We start from the raw sequence: 15278 nt of genomic DNA, 5'->3' as shown, positions 1-15278 counted from the left end.
GACCTAGCAATTTCCACTCCTGGATATACACCTCAAAAAACCCCAAAGATGCACTCGACAAGTACCTGTACATGCACACTACAAACATGCATATTTTCAGCAGCCAAAAGATGTGGAAACAGCTCAGATGTCATCCACAGGTGGATGGATAAACAAAATGTGGCATGTGCATGTGATGGACTATTACTCAGCCTTAAACAGGAATGACACACTGACACTGCTACACCATGGAAGAACCTTCACTATATTATGCTAAGTAAAAGAAGCCACACAGAAAAAGCCACCTATTAGATGATGCTCTTTATATGAAAATGTGTAGAATCAGCAAATCCATATAAACAGAAAGCAGACTAATGGTTGCCAGTGGCTGGCTGGGGAGGGGAGAGTGGGAAGTGACTGAGAATGGGTATGGGGTTTCCTTTTGGGGAGATGAAAATGTTTTGGCACTAGACAGAGGTGGTGGCTGCATAAAACTGTGAATATACTAAGTGTTACCAAATGGTTCACTTTAAAATGGTTAATTTTATGTTATGTTAATTTTGCCCCAATGTGAAAAAAAAAATATCTGAGAGAATTTTGAATAAGCAGAGCAGGAAAGACTAGTTCTGCTAGTAATTAAAATATAAACAAAGGTTGAATAATTGAAACATTATAGAACCAGCCAATGAACAGACAGGTTACTCAAATGGACTAGAAAGCTCAGAAGTAAGCGTCAATTATGCAAGGGAATTTAAAGATGATACATCAGTAATTCAAATCAGTGGAGATGGAGAAATGAGTTTTTCAAAAATGGTACTGGTATACTTTTGGGAAAAAATGTAAATATACTCTTGGGAAAAAATACCTTATAGAAGGATGAATTCAAGATGGAGCAGAGATTTTAAGCATAGACAATGAAACTAAAAAAGTCCTAGAAGAAACCATGGGCTACATTTAAAAAAATAGTAAACCCAGAAGCCAAAGAAAATTGAGTTTTCAAAATCTGCAAGATAAACACCAGCATAAGAAATGTCAGAGGCAAAAAAGAAAAAAAAAAGGGGGGGGAATTGTTTGCAATGTCATATATAAAGAGTTTCTAAAAATCAACAAAAAGATCAAGAAAAAATGGGCAAAAGATACAAGTAGAAATGTAAATGGAGCTTCATTCACAATAAGAAAAGGGCAAGCTGAAGCTACACTGGTAACATCTTTTACTGTTCAGATTGGCAAAAATCACAAAGTTTGATGAAATATTTTGTTGTTAATTTACCACAGCAGTGTTTGTAATAGCCAAAGACTGGAAACAACCTGTGATCCAATCAGTAGGAAACTGGCCAAATCCACGATGGTAGCTCCAAACAGTGGAATTTTCTGCACCATGTGAAAGAATGTAGTGATAAGGAACAGTCTCCAAGATACATTATTAAATGGAAAAAAATAAGGGGCCGAACTGTGTGGGAGATGTGGTACCTCTGTGTTACCCATGTGCTTGTATGTGTATAAACCATCTCTGATAAGGTGGCTAACATTATGCCTTTAGGGAGGAAATTTCGGCAAGAGAGAATCCTTTGCTATAAGCTCTTTGAACCATTTGAAGCTTATACCTACTTAAAAAATAAAGTTAAAACCAAATAACTAACACAGTACTTAGCACAATGCTTGGCACTTAACAAACTGAACAGCCACCCTCCTCACTCAGGGTGGGTGAGTAGCTCATGCACACAGTAGGTGTCTCTCACCAAATGGCAGATGATGCAAAACACATGCTACCCAGCATGAAGGCAGAACCAACCAGCCTTTCCCGAAAGCCCAGGGTCCTGCCCAGCCCAGCAGCCACTCACCCTGCACAGTCTCCTGCATCTTGACCTTCTCCCCTGAAATGTCGTTGGACTCAATCATCTGAAAGAAAAGTCCTGTGAGGTGGGGGCACTAACCTCTCCCTCTGCCCCCCACAGCTCGCCAACCCAGCTCCCCCTACAGAAGGAGACTTTCAGGGACTTGATATGATGGCAGGGAGCACAGATGTCCTCAGTTTGGCCTCCCTGACAACAGAGGATCCCCCTCACTGCTCCCAGGACCCCCAAAGTCTGTTTGTGCAACTTCCATGTGAATGCCTCCTACCCCTTCCTTCATTGAAATGTCTACTATAGTAAACAGATGTCTCTTTTCCTGGGACACCTACAGAGATTGGTCCTGGGTATCTGCTTCCCCATCACCCAGAGGCAAGACTCCCAGCCTCTGTTTCCCATCCACAGAACAAGTATCAGATGCTATGGGGCAGTGTATGCAGAGCATGCCCTGGGCCAGCTCCCAGAGGGACTTCAATAAACGCTACTTCCTTTCTCTCCAACACATCTTAATAATAAACCCAGAAGCCAAAGAAGAAAAGATCAATTAAGTTAAAAAAATCCTCATGGTGAAGATCAACAGTTCTCCTCACTGCTTCTTTGGCACACATTCCCAGCCTCCTGCCCGAGCTGGCTGTCCACTGAGCCTGCAGTTTGCCAGAATCGAACACTGCAGAATCCAATCACGACAGCACAGCACTTAACAGGCAGTCACCTCCATCAGCCTGCCCCTCATACTTCTGCTCATACATCCCAAGCCCCATTTTAGTCTCAGCTAGCTATGATCAAGCCCCCAAAATGAGACACACACTAAAACATTTCTTTAATATTTCCAAACTTTCTACATGAGACCAAAATCTAGCTGTTCCTGGACTTAAAATTCTGAATTTGGGAGGCATGTGGATCTGGGTGGAGGCCCCATATGTATGGAAATCAAGAGATGGGATCCTTGAGGTCACCACCCAATCCTCAGCCCAAGGTCTGTGACTGAGGGGTGTGTGGTCCTGTGTAACTACAGCCATCAAAAACCTCCCTGACTAGGGGAGTCCAGGGAGACTAGGGGTCCCGGCCTAACCCCCTGCCCTGAACAGCCAGTCAGGCCATGTGCACACAAGCTCACCTGGGGCTCTTCCTCTTCCCTCTGCCCAGGGTCCTGGCAGAGCACTGGCTAAAAACAGGGAGGAGTGGGCGAGAAGGCCCCTGCAGGGGGACCTCGAGGTATGATGCAGGCAGAGCTCCTTTTACAAAAAAGGTACCCAGCACTTGGAACTCCTGAACACTTACTGCTCAAAGGCCAAATTCTGGTTTAAACGTACAAGGAGAACCACAGGCTGAAGAAGCCCCAGGGCTTGTATGAAATCAACGATTATGCTGCTGGGTGTCCCTTCAGGCAAGATCTGATCACTGTCATCCTGGGCGCCCTGTCGGCCCTCCGGCAGTAGGCTGGATATGCCCTCATCGGTGAGCAAGAAACCTGGGAAAGTTACTCATCTCACAGGCTCAGTTTGCTCATCTATGGAGCCAATATCAACTGTGGGAGTTAGGGGGAGATGGGGCAGTGTGTGGCCTGGCAGGAGCCATGCAAAGGCCCTTCCTGGCCCTGCTGGAGTGGACACAGCCCACACTATGCAGGGCCTCAGACGTCCGGATTTGGGGCAAAACCGGTACTAGTGGGAGCAGCCTCTCTGGCCACCCACCTCTAGCCTTCCAGAGCCCACTGTGGGGACCCCCACACTCTGAGGAAGTGGCTGCTGGACTGTTGCTCAGTCTCATTAGGACTGGCAGAAAGGGAGCCACCTCCAGGCGCTTGTGCTGGAGACAGGCCCCCTGGGAATGCACGGGGCTTGTCCTCCACAGGAAGACATCTGGGTGAATCAGGGACTTGGGGAGCAGGAGAAACCCGTTCTCAGTGCCGAGGTGTTCTTCTCTGCAGCCTGGCCTGTGGGGTCCCAGCCAGGTCCAATCAGACCACCTTGGGGCCCCAGTCACAGTTGCCCTTTTGACTGATGGAGGGATGAGGGGCTCCTCCTCTGAGCCAGGTACCCTCTGATCTCCCCTGGGCATGCACCTGGGGACAAAGAGAATGCCTCCCCAGGCTGGGACAAAGTAGCCAGTAAATGACCAGGCCCTTCATAGATGGACCCTCACACGCAGCCCATGGGTCCCCCTACCCCAGCCCAGAAGCAGGGGTGGCCACCTACATCAGTGTGCTGAGACGAGCACAGGGACTCGAGAGCCTGGAGTCTGTTTTCGGTGACCAGAAGCTTCTCCCCCAGCCTCTCAGCCTCCTGCTTGCTCTGGGCTTCCGACCGCTGCAGCACCTCGTAATCCAGCATCTTCCTCTCAGCCAGGGAAATCTGCTCCTTGAGGAACTCGATGGCCTGTGCCTGCCCCCGGTACTCCACGTCCAGCTTCTCCAGCTCGTGCACCCGCAGCTCAGCATCGCGGCACTGGTCCTGGGCCTCCTGCAGCTCCAGCCGGTGCTGGCCGGCCTGCACCTCCAGCTGGGCCCGCCAGTGCTGCTGCAGCCCGACCAGCTCATCCTGGGCCTCTTGCAGCTTCTGCCGCAGGCCCTCCTTCTCCTTCACGTGCATAGCTGTCTCGATGTCGTGCTTGGCCCGCAGGTTGCCCAGCTCCAGCTGGTGCTCCATCTTGATGCCCTCCATCACGGCCTTCAGCTCCCCGATCTCCTTCTGCTGAGCACCCGGGCCTGAGTTCAGGGTGGCCTTGAGGTCCTCCAGGGACTTCTGGTGGTCTGAGGCCAGTGAGTCCAGCTTGGACTTCCAGTTGTCCATGAGCCCCATGTTCTCGCTGGTGGCCTGCTGGACCTTGGCCTTGAGGTCCACCACCTCCTGCTCATACTTCTGATTGGCCACCCGGAGCTTCTCCACCTCGGCCTGGTAGGCCCTCAGGGCCTTCTCGTACTTGTCCCGCAGCACCCCGCTCTCCCTCTGGTGCTCCTTGCTGGCCGACAGCAGCCGCTCCCGCAGCCGCAGCGTCTCAGCAGCCTCGGGGTGGTCGGCGGGCGGCGGGCCTGAGTGCAGCAAGCACTGCTGCAGCTCCTCGATCTCGCCGCGCCGCAGGGTCAGCTCCTCCTCCAGCTGCAGCACCCGTGACTTCTCAGCCACTGTGGTCAGCTACCAGGGAGAGAGGGAGGCTAGGGTCAGTGAGCTGTCTGAGGACTCAACAGGGGCAAGGTGGGGCCTCCCGACTCAAGGGCCCCAGCCCCAGTGGGGGAAGGCCACAGGAAGGGAAGGGTGCCCACCTCCACCTGAGTGCCGGTTGTCTGTGGCCTTCCTGGCCACCGCCTCCAGGAAGACTTCCCTGGCTTGTACCCCAGTGATTCAAGGAGTCAGCTTTCCCTGCTGCCCAAGGTGGCTTGGACAAACCAGCTGTTATGGCTTTCTCTAGGTTCATATTATTTTTAAAGAGCAGAGATGACAGGGAATTTTGCATTGTCCTGCTTCTGGAAGGTCCCAAGACAGAGGGGTTAAGTCACAGGGGCCGTTTGGAGGGTGTGGACAAGGAAGAGTTTAGTACCTAAAGCAGAACAAAATTTGTGCTCCCAGACCCACCTTCTGTTGGAAAACCATGAGATCAGAAGCTTCATCCTCTAAAACCCCATCCTGACCATGTCAATGGCCATAGATTTGGAAGCAATATATTTAAAAGTTTTAAATCTTTTACAAGCTTAAAAAATTTTGTTTCTGAAAGTGACCTTTAGAGTTCAGTAAACCTGTTTTTGTTTTTGTAATCAGGTTGAACCCTAGCCCAAGATGCCCATGTGGAGGGCTAACACCTGTGTACCGCCACTCGATCAGTTTCTGCAAGCAGCCTTCATGCACACATGTGTACTGCACAACATACCCCTGCCACCCAGCAATGGCCAGTGCATGCAAAGGGACCCAGATGCCAGAGCATGCACCATTCGCTCATGGGCTAAGTCCGACCTACAGAAACTGACAGCTGCCCGCCTCCCAGCCACATGTGTTTGTGGTGGTTTTTCCCAATCACTGCTTGCTGGCTGTTTAGCTGCTTTGCCAAGACAACTACAGCTGGGCTATGTGCTGGGCAGGGCTGGGCAGCTGTTTGGATGTATGTGCCTGCACAGGGGGCCTGCCCTGGCACATGAAGGGGTCAGCTGGGCGCAGAGCCTGGACTCAGAACCAGGTTCTGGTTTACTCCCACCTCACCCCAGAGCAGAGCTTCCCCGGCCTATGACCCATGCCCTGACCCACTGTATCTTAATAGCCTGACCCTAGGGTGACACAGAGCCCCATGTCCTTCAGGCTGGCCCCTCCTACCACCACATTTAAGACCCCCTGGGCTAGAGAGACCTGGGTCTGTGGTCCCTGACTTCCCAGCCTGGGGAGAAGGCAGGCATGGACAGGCTGTCCCCATGCCTGCCCACATCTGGGGCAGAATGTGCCCAAGAGGCTTCCGATTTCTGGCCATGACAAAGCCCATCAAGGCAATGGGTGGGGAGGGAGGAAGGGGAGGGTCTCACAGGACATTCCCAACCAGTGGGACCATGAGCTGGCCAGTGAAGACCCCTCCCCTCAGCAAGTACCATGTGGCAGTGAGGCCTAAGCACGTCCCTAACCCGCGACCTCCCTCCTGGAAGGGGCACCAAAGGAGAAAACAATGAGGAGGGCAGCCAAAGGCAGAAAATAATAGGACAGAGAAGCCGAAGGGGCGTGGAGGGGCCAAGGCGGCGGCGGGCGGCGGCAGCGTGTTACCCTGTTGTCGGCTAATTCTCGGAGCAGCCGCTCGGCCTGCGCCTTCTCCAGTAGCAGGCTCTGCTCCAGCTCGCCAATGCGCGCGTGCTCCAGCTGCGTCTGGGTCTGGTGCGCCCGGGCGGTGGGAGGTGGGGGCGGGGGAGAGGGGCACAGGGAGGAGGAAGCCGGAGAGAGAGAGAGAGGGAGAGAGAGAGGCGGCGTCATCTTCCGTGAACAAGACAGGAGAGCAGGTCCAGGAAAAGAGGTGGCTCAGGAAAGAGGAGGCCCTGGAGTGGGGCGGGCTGGGCCTGCCGCCAACGCTGGGTCCTGGCTGGGTTTGCTGGGACGGGAGAGGGTGACAAAGGGCATCTGGATCCCTTCTGTCACCCTCAGGGGGCCCTGCTACCTATCAGGGAGCCTTTGGGCTGTTTCTCATTTTGAGTACAGGATCTGCACTTAGGACACCCCCAGGATGGATGGATGAGTGTGTGCGCCCAGGATTCCTGGCTCCCAGGCCTGTGCTAAACGAGGAAAAACCGACTGAGCAGAAGGTTTTCAAAACCAGGCCCGCAGCATCACTATTCTCCCGGCCTGGCCTCCTTGGTAAAGGCCCAGCTGTGCCTCCCACCGCCCTGCCCCAGGCCCACAGGAGCACAAGGACACTTTTGTCCCAGCTTCACAACACCCACTTCACTGGCTAACAGAGCCCGTGGTTCTAAGGGCATCTGGACTGGCATTTGGGTTCCTGTAATGGCTTGGTGAGGACAGCAGGTTGCTGAGGACTGGAGACCATGTTCCTCGTGGGGAGCACCAGAGGAGCCTCCTCGGCCTCCTGCGGTCCTGTCCCCACCCAGGAGAAACGAGCTGAAAGCAAATCCACGTGGCAGTCCTGAAGGGGCAGACTGAGGCCCACGGCACGTGTGAGACAGGAGCACCCACCCTGCCCCAGCGCTAACAAGGGTGACGGTGGCAGGGTAAGCCTGTCAGAGAAATGCTCCTGCAGTTCAGAAAGAACTGGGCAGGTGTTTATGTCCTTTAGCCTATGATCTTATTTCTGTGAATGTTCCTGAAGGAGCAACTAGAAAGGTTCTCTCACTCTCAAGAGGGCAGCATCCTGTGGTGCTAGGGAGCAGCCCCGCAATAGGAGCTTGGTGGGAAAGAGCCATAAAGGTTAGATTGTAGGTGGGTGGGCAATTTGGCCTTCCTCTCTGGGCGTGAGGAGTGGGGGCCACCATGCTCTTTCCCTTTCCTCACAGACACTGTGTCTACTCCCTGGCTAAGCACAGGGCCACCACCTGGGGACACGGCTCAGATAACTGCTTGCCTCACGGGAGCACAGCTCCTCCATGGACAAAGCCTCAGGCTTGAATCATGCAGCAACTTTGGATAGCACTAGGCCTGAAACTCAGGTCCTTTGCCCCTGAACTAGCCTGACTCCAAGGAGGGGAGGTAGGGGTTTCCAGAGCAATGATGGGGGCTCCTGAAGTGGGAGACCCCTGGCTCCCCTGACCCCATTCACATCCTGGAAGCTCTGTCAAGCCTGTGGCCTGTAGCTCTTTCCCTTTCCTCACAGACACTGTGTCTACTCCCTGGCTAAGCACAGGGCCACCACCTGGGGACACGGCTCAGATAACTGCTTGCCTCACGGGAGCACAGCTCCTCCATGGACAAAGCCTCAGGCTTGAATCATGCAGCAACTTTGGGTAGCACTAGGCCTGAAACTCAGGTCCTTTGCCCCTGAACTAGCCTGACTCCAAGGAGGGGAGGTAGGGGTTTCCAGAGCAATGATGGGGGCTCCTGAAGTGGGAGACCCCTGGCTCCCCTGACCCCATTCACATCCTGGAAGCTCTGTCAAGCCTGTGGCCTGTAGCTCTTTCCCTTTCCTCACAGACACTGTGTCTACTCCTTGGCTAAGCACAGGGCCACCGCCTGGGGACACGGCTCAGATAATTGGTATCATTAATTAATTGGGGGAGCAGTTTCCCCAACTTCACTAGGGGCTTCCGCAGGTCAGAGGCACAGGGTACCCTCCTGATGTCCCTTCAGGCCTCCCTTGCACACATCAACAAATGGTTGATCCTGAGTTCATAAAGCCGGCTCTCTGTATTCAAATACAAATAACACTGAGGCACTGTTTAACTAACAGAATAACACAAAACTCTGGATGATTAAGTAACAACAAAACCCCAATGCTATCAAGTCTAAAGTGGCTACCTGACCTCCCTACTTGTGTGACACCAGAGGCAGCCCATGTGTCTTCACAATGCAACGCGGCTAACACCCACCCAGGAGCCACACTACCTGTCCCCGGCCTGTGATGCGGGCTTCCCACTCCTGGAGGAGCACCTCCTGCCCTGTCCTGGCACTGCGGACACAAAGGTGAACAAGACAGACAGGGTCCTCATCCCCAAGGGGCTGACATTCCAGGGAGGGGAGCAAACAATAAATGGCTATTGGGGGCAACTTCAGACTGTGATGTTGGCTAGGAATGGCACACATGGGGGCAGGTGGGCTGGAGGTTAAATCCAAGAGGCAGTGAAGGCCTCCCTCAGAGACACGATTTAAGGTGAGGCGTGAAGGAGGAGGAACCAGCTAGCTGACCAAGGAAGCTCAGAGGCAGGCAGAGCTGGGATGTCCCAGGAGCAGAGAGGAGCCCCACATGACTGGAGGAGAAGTGTGCAGGGAGGTGTTCCGGGTCCGCTCTGGGCCACTCTACAGAGCCTGAGCTTATCCAGGGTGGTAGTTCTAGATGTGTGAGCAGGGAAGAGGCAGGACCTGAGTTTAAGAGATTTGACCCATGATGTCTGCAGTTTGCTTCACAATTACAGGGGAGCGGTTGGGGATGGGGGAAGTGCTGAAACAAGATTGGCCATGAGCTGGTAATGGCTGAAGCTAGGTGACAGGCAAATGGGGCTTGTCTCTCTACTTCCTCTCTACTTATGTGTAGGTTCAAATTTTCCCACAATTAAAAACTTAAAAAGGTTTTTTTACAAAGCTATTGGGCTTCAGTGTGGAGAAGGATCATGGAGGAATAAGACAGCACAGGGGGCCACACAGAAGCTGCTGCTGAGGCCTGGCCTGGGAAGGTGGCCATGGGGATGAACATGATTGTGGAGGCAGGGTCAAGAGGATTTCCGATGGAGGGATGAGGGAAAGTTTGATGAGTTTGTTATGGACATGAACATCTGTGTGGGCTGTGGGGCTGATTACAGAGGTGCATAGGATGGAGGGGAGGGGCAGTGTTGGGGAGCAGCCACAAGCTGAGAGGTCTGTTTTGGACAGGTCACATTTGGGAGGCTGTACTAGGTTGAACAGAATCCCCTGATCTCATATTCACCTGGAACCTCAGAATGTGGCTCTGTTTGGAAGAGGGTCTTTGCATAAGGCGGGCCCGTTAATCCCATGACTGGTGTCCTTGTAAAAAGGTTGTGTCAGAGACAGAACATGCAGGGAAGGCCATGTGACAACAGAGGATTGATACAGCTCCAGACCAAGGAGCACCAGGGTGGCCAGCCATCCTGCCCCAGCTGGGAGAGACGCACGGGATAGATTCGGCCCCAGAGACTCCCAGGGAAACCAACCCTGCTGACACCTTGATTTCAGACCTCTGGCTTCCAGAACTGGAAGAGAATAAATTTGTATTGCTGTAAGCCATTGTAATTTACAGGGGCCTGTCATATGCTCCTCCAGGTGGAGATGACCTATGGGCTGCTAGTGGGGAGCTCAGGTCTGAGGGCAGGGTGGGGAACAGAGGGTATCACGGGCTAATAAAGGGCATGTGATAACTAACAGTCTGGAAGCTCTCAGAGGGACGGCAAACCGAGAAGCAAATGGGCCGAGATGTAGCCCTCAGACAGGCTGACACTCAGTGGTCAGGAAGGAGTCTAAGTCTTGGAATGGGCACCCCAAGCAGAGCGGCAGGGAGGCTGGGAGGGGAACAAGTGGGGAGATGGGACCACATAACTGGAGGGGGACCAGGAGCTCAAGGAGGCGGTCTGGGTTTTATTTTTAACTTTTAAGATAGGCAGGGATGAGTGGTACCTTGGGTCAATTTGCCTTCTGGTTGCCATGAATATGGTCACAATAAAACGGAGCAACAGGACTCTACTGCCCTAGGACGGATTTAGGCATCTGTCACTGTTGCTCCCAGCTGGCTGATTGGATCTTGGGAGGACACGTGACCCAAAGCCAGCCAGCCCACTGGACCAATCAGACTCTGTCCAGAGGACAGACAGCAGATAGATGGTGGGTGCCTGAGCCTGGATGGGGCCAGGAGGGGGGTGGGGAACAGAATGGAGCAACTGTGCAAAGAGCCCAGTAGATACAGTAAGAGAGACAAACAGATGTGCAGCCTGACCACAAGTCAGGAGGAGAGGTGGTCCCTGAGCAGAGCAGAGAGCAGGCATGGTTCCTGATGCCATTCTCGCTCTGGTTCCCTGAACTGCCTGTGCGATTTCCCTGCAGCCTCTCAGTAAGCCCGTGACTGGACTTGGCAGAAGTCTTTATTCCTTGCAACCGCAGGCGCTTTTTGCCGAAGTCCACCCCAAACCCTGAAGGAGGACAGCCACCCAGTGGGAAGCCAGCCAAAAGCAACCGCGTGACCGGAAACATACAGTAGAGCATCCTGAGGCTGAGCTGGGGCTCCAACGCTGGGTTATGGCCTGACATCTGTCCTTGAAGCTCAGGCAGCCACACCTGCTCCAACAGGGGCAGCTGGCAGTGACTCCACACAGACTGCACATGTCCCTCCCCGAGCCAGGGTTGTCCGGGGACAGGACAACCACAGATTTGCTGGGCACTGAAGTCATGGGCTCTTAATGAGGCTCTTTCACAAAATCAGAAACGGTAATTTCCGATCTGAGCTCAGTGATGATTGAGTGCAATGACTCCCCAAGTGTGCTGTCTAGACCAGCATCACCTGGGAACTTGTTAAAATGCAGATTCTCAGGTTCCACCCAGCCCTGCTGACAGCTGCTCTGTGGCCAGGCCCAGCATCAACACTGTGTGTGTGAACAAGGCCTCTAGGTGATAAGTTCTCAAGTCGGACAATCACTGACCGAGTCAACCTCCTCGTTTTACAGATGAGCAAACTGAGGCCAGGAAAGGGAAGAGGCCGCCCAAGGCCAGGCAGTGCTGAGCCAGCATGTGGAAAAGGACTGAACCCTGTCCCCTGCCCCATCTGACAGCTCAGGAGCCCTTGTCCCTCGTCACTGCCCAGGGAGCAGGGAGGCATTCCTGCCACTCAACTGTGGCTTCATGGGCCCTGTGGTACCTGCAGTTCCCTGGAGGGCTGGGGGCAGGTTGGAGGTGCTTTACTTATCGATGCGTGCACCCCCCTCCCTCAGCTCAGAAAGGGTGGGGTGGACAGAACGAAAGGTCCACCTGTGCCCAGTCCACCTGTCCAGGTGTGACTGAGAAGGCCCTCCAACCGGCCGGCCACAGCAGTCAGGATCCCAGGTCCTGCCCCCGTACAGCTGCCGTGCCCCGTGACTGTGTGGGTCCCTTTGCCTTTCTGAGCCTGTTTTCCCTCTTCCAGTTCTGTGACTCAACACCAAGGTACTGCCAGCCACAATTTTACCTGGAATCCAAGATGAACAAAGGACCCCAGGGACACCTTTAGGGTTACTGCCAGCAAAGAAGGGACAGGGGTATCCAGCCACTGTGTCCTCAGGCCCAGCCCTAGGGATACCCTTGGTGCATCCCACCCAGCTGCCATCACAAGAAGCATGGCCCCTCTGGGCTCCTGGAGCTAAGCCATTCCCACCTCTGACACCAGAGTGTCTCCTGACCCACCCCTCACCCTCTCCTAGGGTCTGACCTTACCACCCTTCCCTATTTCTCCCTTGCAATCCCCACAGACTCCTCCCAGGGGACCAAAGTTGCAGCCTGGACCTTACAGCTGTTTGCCCTGCAAGGGCTGGGCCTGGGGTGCCAAGCCAGCTGAGGGTGGGGTGTATGTGTCAGGGTGGGAGGATGGGTGCAAGGTGCTGGGGCTTTGACCTTTACCTCTAGGTCTCCCTTGGTGATGGACTCCTCCTCCACTCGGAACTGCAAGTCCTCCACCTTCCTGCAGGGGGAGAGGGGGCTGAGCAGCTGAACCCAGAGTGATAGGCTTCCCCATGTCAGCCACGGCTGAGAGGGGCCCAGAGCCCACGCTCAGACCACACAGAAGGCACTGTCCTAGGGTCCCGTGACTGATGGGAGCAGAGCCTCCTGGAAACCTCCAGCTCCCCAACTCTGGACCTGTGCTCTATGCAGAGACCACCAATATCTCCAGAATGGGAGTGTTTCATGAAGCATCCTTCCTGCCTCGGGTGGTTGTGGGACAAATGACAGAGTGGATGTAAATGGAAGCAGTGATGCTAGTGGCAGTCCCGCTGTCATCACTGCAGGGAACAGACACTGTCACATGCAACAGTCTTCAGGGAGGGAAGGAAGGAGGGTGGACTTCCTCCCTGCTGACCCTGCTCTCATCCCCTCCCCTCAAAATCTGGGGCCAGAACCCCCATCCCCACCCCTTGGGCTGCTCCCTGTGTGGAGGGCCCCCAATGCCCTGCTGCAGTGAGACATATTCACCCACCCATGTGTCAAGACAGCACATAGAGGAGAGCCAGGCACATGACAGCTCACAAAGCTGGTCTTACTGAGGTCTCCTGAAACCTCCCAGCATACAGACGAGGAAACTGAGGCCCAGAAAAGGTAAGTGACCTGCGCAAGGTCACCCAGTATGTCAGGGCAATGCTGGGACCTGCACCCAGCCCCTTCTGGAAAGCAACCCCCACAGTCTTAAAGATCTGTTTTTGTCTGTCAGCATCAGGGGTGTCGCCATGGGAACCAGATGTGTGGGCCCTAATGAGACTGTCTCAGGCAAACACAAATAAGCCTTCCTCTCCCTGAGTCAGACGGTGGTAACAACAGCCTGTGAAAGCCCAAAACAGACCCAAGATGGGGCTGAGGATGGGGGCTGCCTGCTGCATGGGGGAGGGAGGGAGCCGCAGCAATCCGTGTAGCAGCTCACAGATAGAGAGAGGTTCCTGGGCCAAGGGAAACTGTCCCATCAGCTCTGCATCCCACCGGGTGACCCAGGACCAAGGAAGGCCAGGGTCCCCTCACAGAGGGAACCACAGTCCCCACTAGCCACCAGGGCAGAGCAGAAAGAACCAGCATCACTACCACCAAGCCCCTCCCCTGCTCTAAGCCTCAGTTTTCTCGTCTGTAGCATGGGGGTAATACCTGTCTCCAGCCTTATTGTATGCTCCAGAGACAATGCAGGTAAACTACTCAGCATGAGAGCCGACACCAAGACGCAAGGTGCTTCAGGTGTTTTTTTGCTGCTTCTTCTATGAACCTCAGTTTCCATACCCATGAAATGGGAACGAAACTTTAGGACAGAGCTGGAACCTCACAGGAGACCCAGAGGGCATGCTCCGTGGACACACCTGGTCCATGGGCACTCACATTGTGCATGTCTCCCTGGGACTACCTGGCATGAGAGGGGACCCCCTACCTTGGGTATTCTCATGAGATACTACTGCACGAGCTGGGTGGGACAAGAACGGTGAACCCCTTGCAGGAAGGAAGGAAAGCAGCGGGCAGAAGTGGCATGTCCCACGTGCTCAGCACCAGGCTGGCTGTTTAGCCTGGGTTATCCTGTAAGTCCTCCCAAGAGCCTACAGTGTTGGGCATCATCACCCCACTTTGCAGGTGAGAAGTATGAGGCCCACAAAGCTCATGTCCCTAAGTCCAGGTGACACAGCCAGCACATGGGGGAGGCAGGAGTTGGACCTGCGCCTGCTGGTCCTGAAGCTGTGCTCGTCGTGGTCATCACTAATGAGACTCAGAAAATGTCCTCCCAGGACATACCTTCTCTCCTCCTCCAGCTGGTTGGACAGATCCACCTTCTCTTTCCGCACGCTATCCACAAGCAGCCGGGCCCGCTGCAGCTTCTCCTCTGCTTCTGCAACATACTGGGCCCCGAACAAGGGCCAGGACAAAGTCAGCCTCCACCTGGGGACCAGGGTCCAGGTTGGGGAGGGGTGGGAGAGAGGCAGGGTGGTGCAAGGAGCCAGAACCCACTCCCCTGCAAGCCCTATCTGGGCATGCCAGCTCTGTAGGCCTAGATGGGTGGAAGGAAGGCCCAGCTGAATGCCAGGAGCATAGGCTGGCCTCACCCAGTGGGAATCTTAGGTCCACCAGTCCCCGATACCTGGCACCCACTATCTGCCATATCCCTCAACTCCTAAGGACCTAAGACCTGTAGTCTGATGAGGCCCTCTGTCATGGCACACATGTGAGCTTGGCCTTAATAATTCCAGCACCTGAGGGAAGGTGGAGCCGGGCTCCAAGCGGGGAATGGGCCCAGGTGGGAACTCTCACGTGCGAGACAAACATCAGGGAAGACAGCCATGTGAGCGGCAGGAGCCAGACCATGGGTGAGGGCTTCCTGCCCTGACACCCAACCCGTGAACCTGCCTGAAAGGCAGTGTGAAATGTGGATAGCTGTATACAAAAACTGTGTCCATGAGCATTATTTAGAAAAAGTGAGTAACACAGCAGGGGGCTGGCTGTGTCTCCATGGACACAGCCCGTGAGGGATGGCAACACAGCCGCTAAAACGAGGAAGAATTTTCCATGACCTAGAAAATGCTCGCACTCTAGTAAGTAGGAGCAAGCAGGACCCATGTGTTCATGTATCCAGGTTCCGGGTCCATCAGGAGGGAATTCGCCAGGCACC

General features: G+C 54.2%; 1 protein-coding gene across 4 annotated transcripts in view; it reads right to left on the bottom strand.

Moving 5' to 3' along the window:
• Positions 1 to 15278, bottom strand: part of CLIP2 (CAP-Gly domain containing linker protein 2) — a 112881-nt gene that overhangs the window by 37005 nt on the left and 60598 nt on the right. For 3 of the 4 annotated variants that reach the window (XM_073215189.1, XM_073215191.1, XM_037003004.2), the window contains exons 7-11: positions 14408 to 14511; positions 12551 to 12611; positions 6566 to 6670; positions 4028 to 4963; positions 1821 to 1878 (exon numbers count right to left, since the gene is read on the bottom strand). In XM_073215189.1, the coding sequence (XP_073071290.1) occupies positions 1821 to 1878; positions 4028 to 4963; positions 6566 to 6670; positions 12551 to 12611; positions 14408 to 14511 (1264 nt within the window). The remainder of the gene's footprint in view (positions 1 to 1820; positions 1879 to 4027; positions 4964 to 6565; positions 6671 to 12550; positions 12612 to 14407; positions 14512 to 15278) is intronic. The other variant, XM_073215190.1, reaches the window with a different exon arrangement.

Source organism: Manis javanica, chromosome 10 (assembly GCF_040802235.1).
Source record: "Manis javanica isolate MJ-LG chromosome 10, MJ_LKY, whole genome shotgun sequence".
Classification (NCBI taxonomy): domain Eukaryota; kingdom Metazoa; phylum Chordata; class Mammalia; order Pholidota; family Manidae; genus Manis; species Manis javanica.
This window is presented reverse-complemented; position numbering and strand designations above follow the sequence as displayed.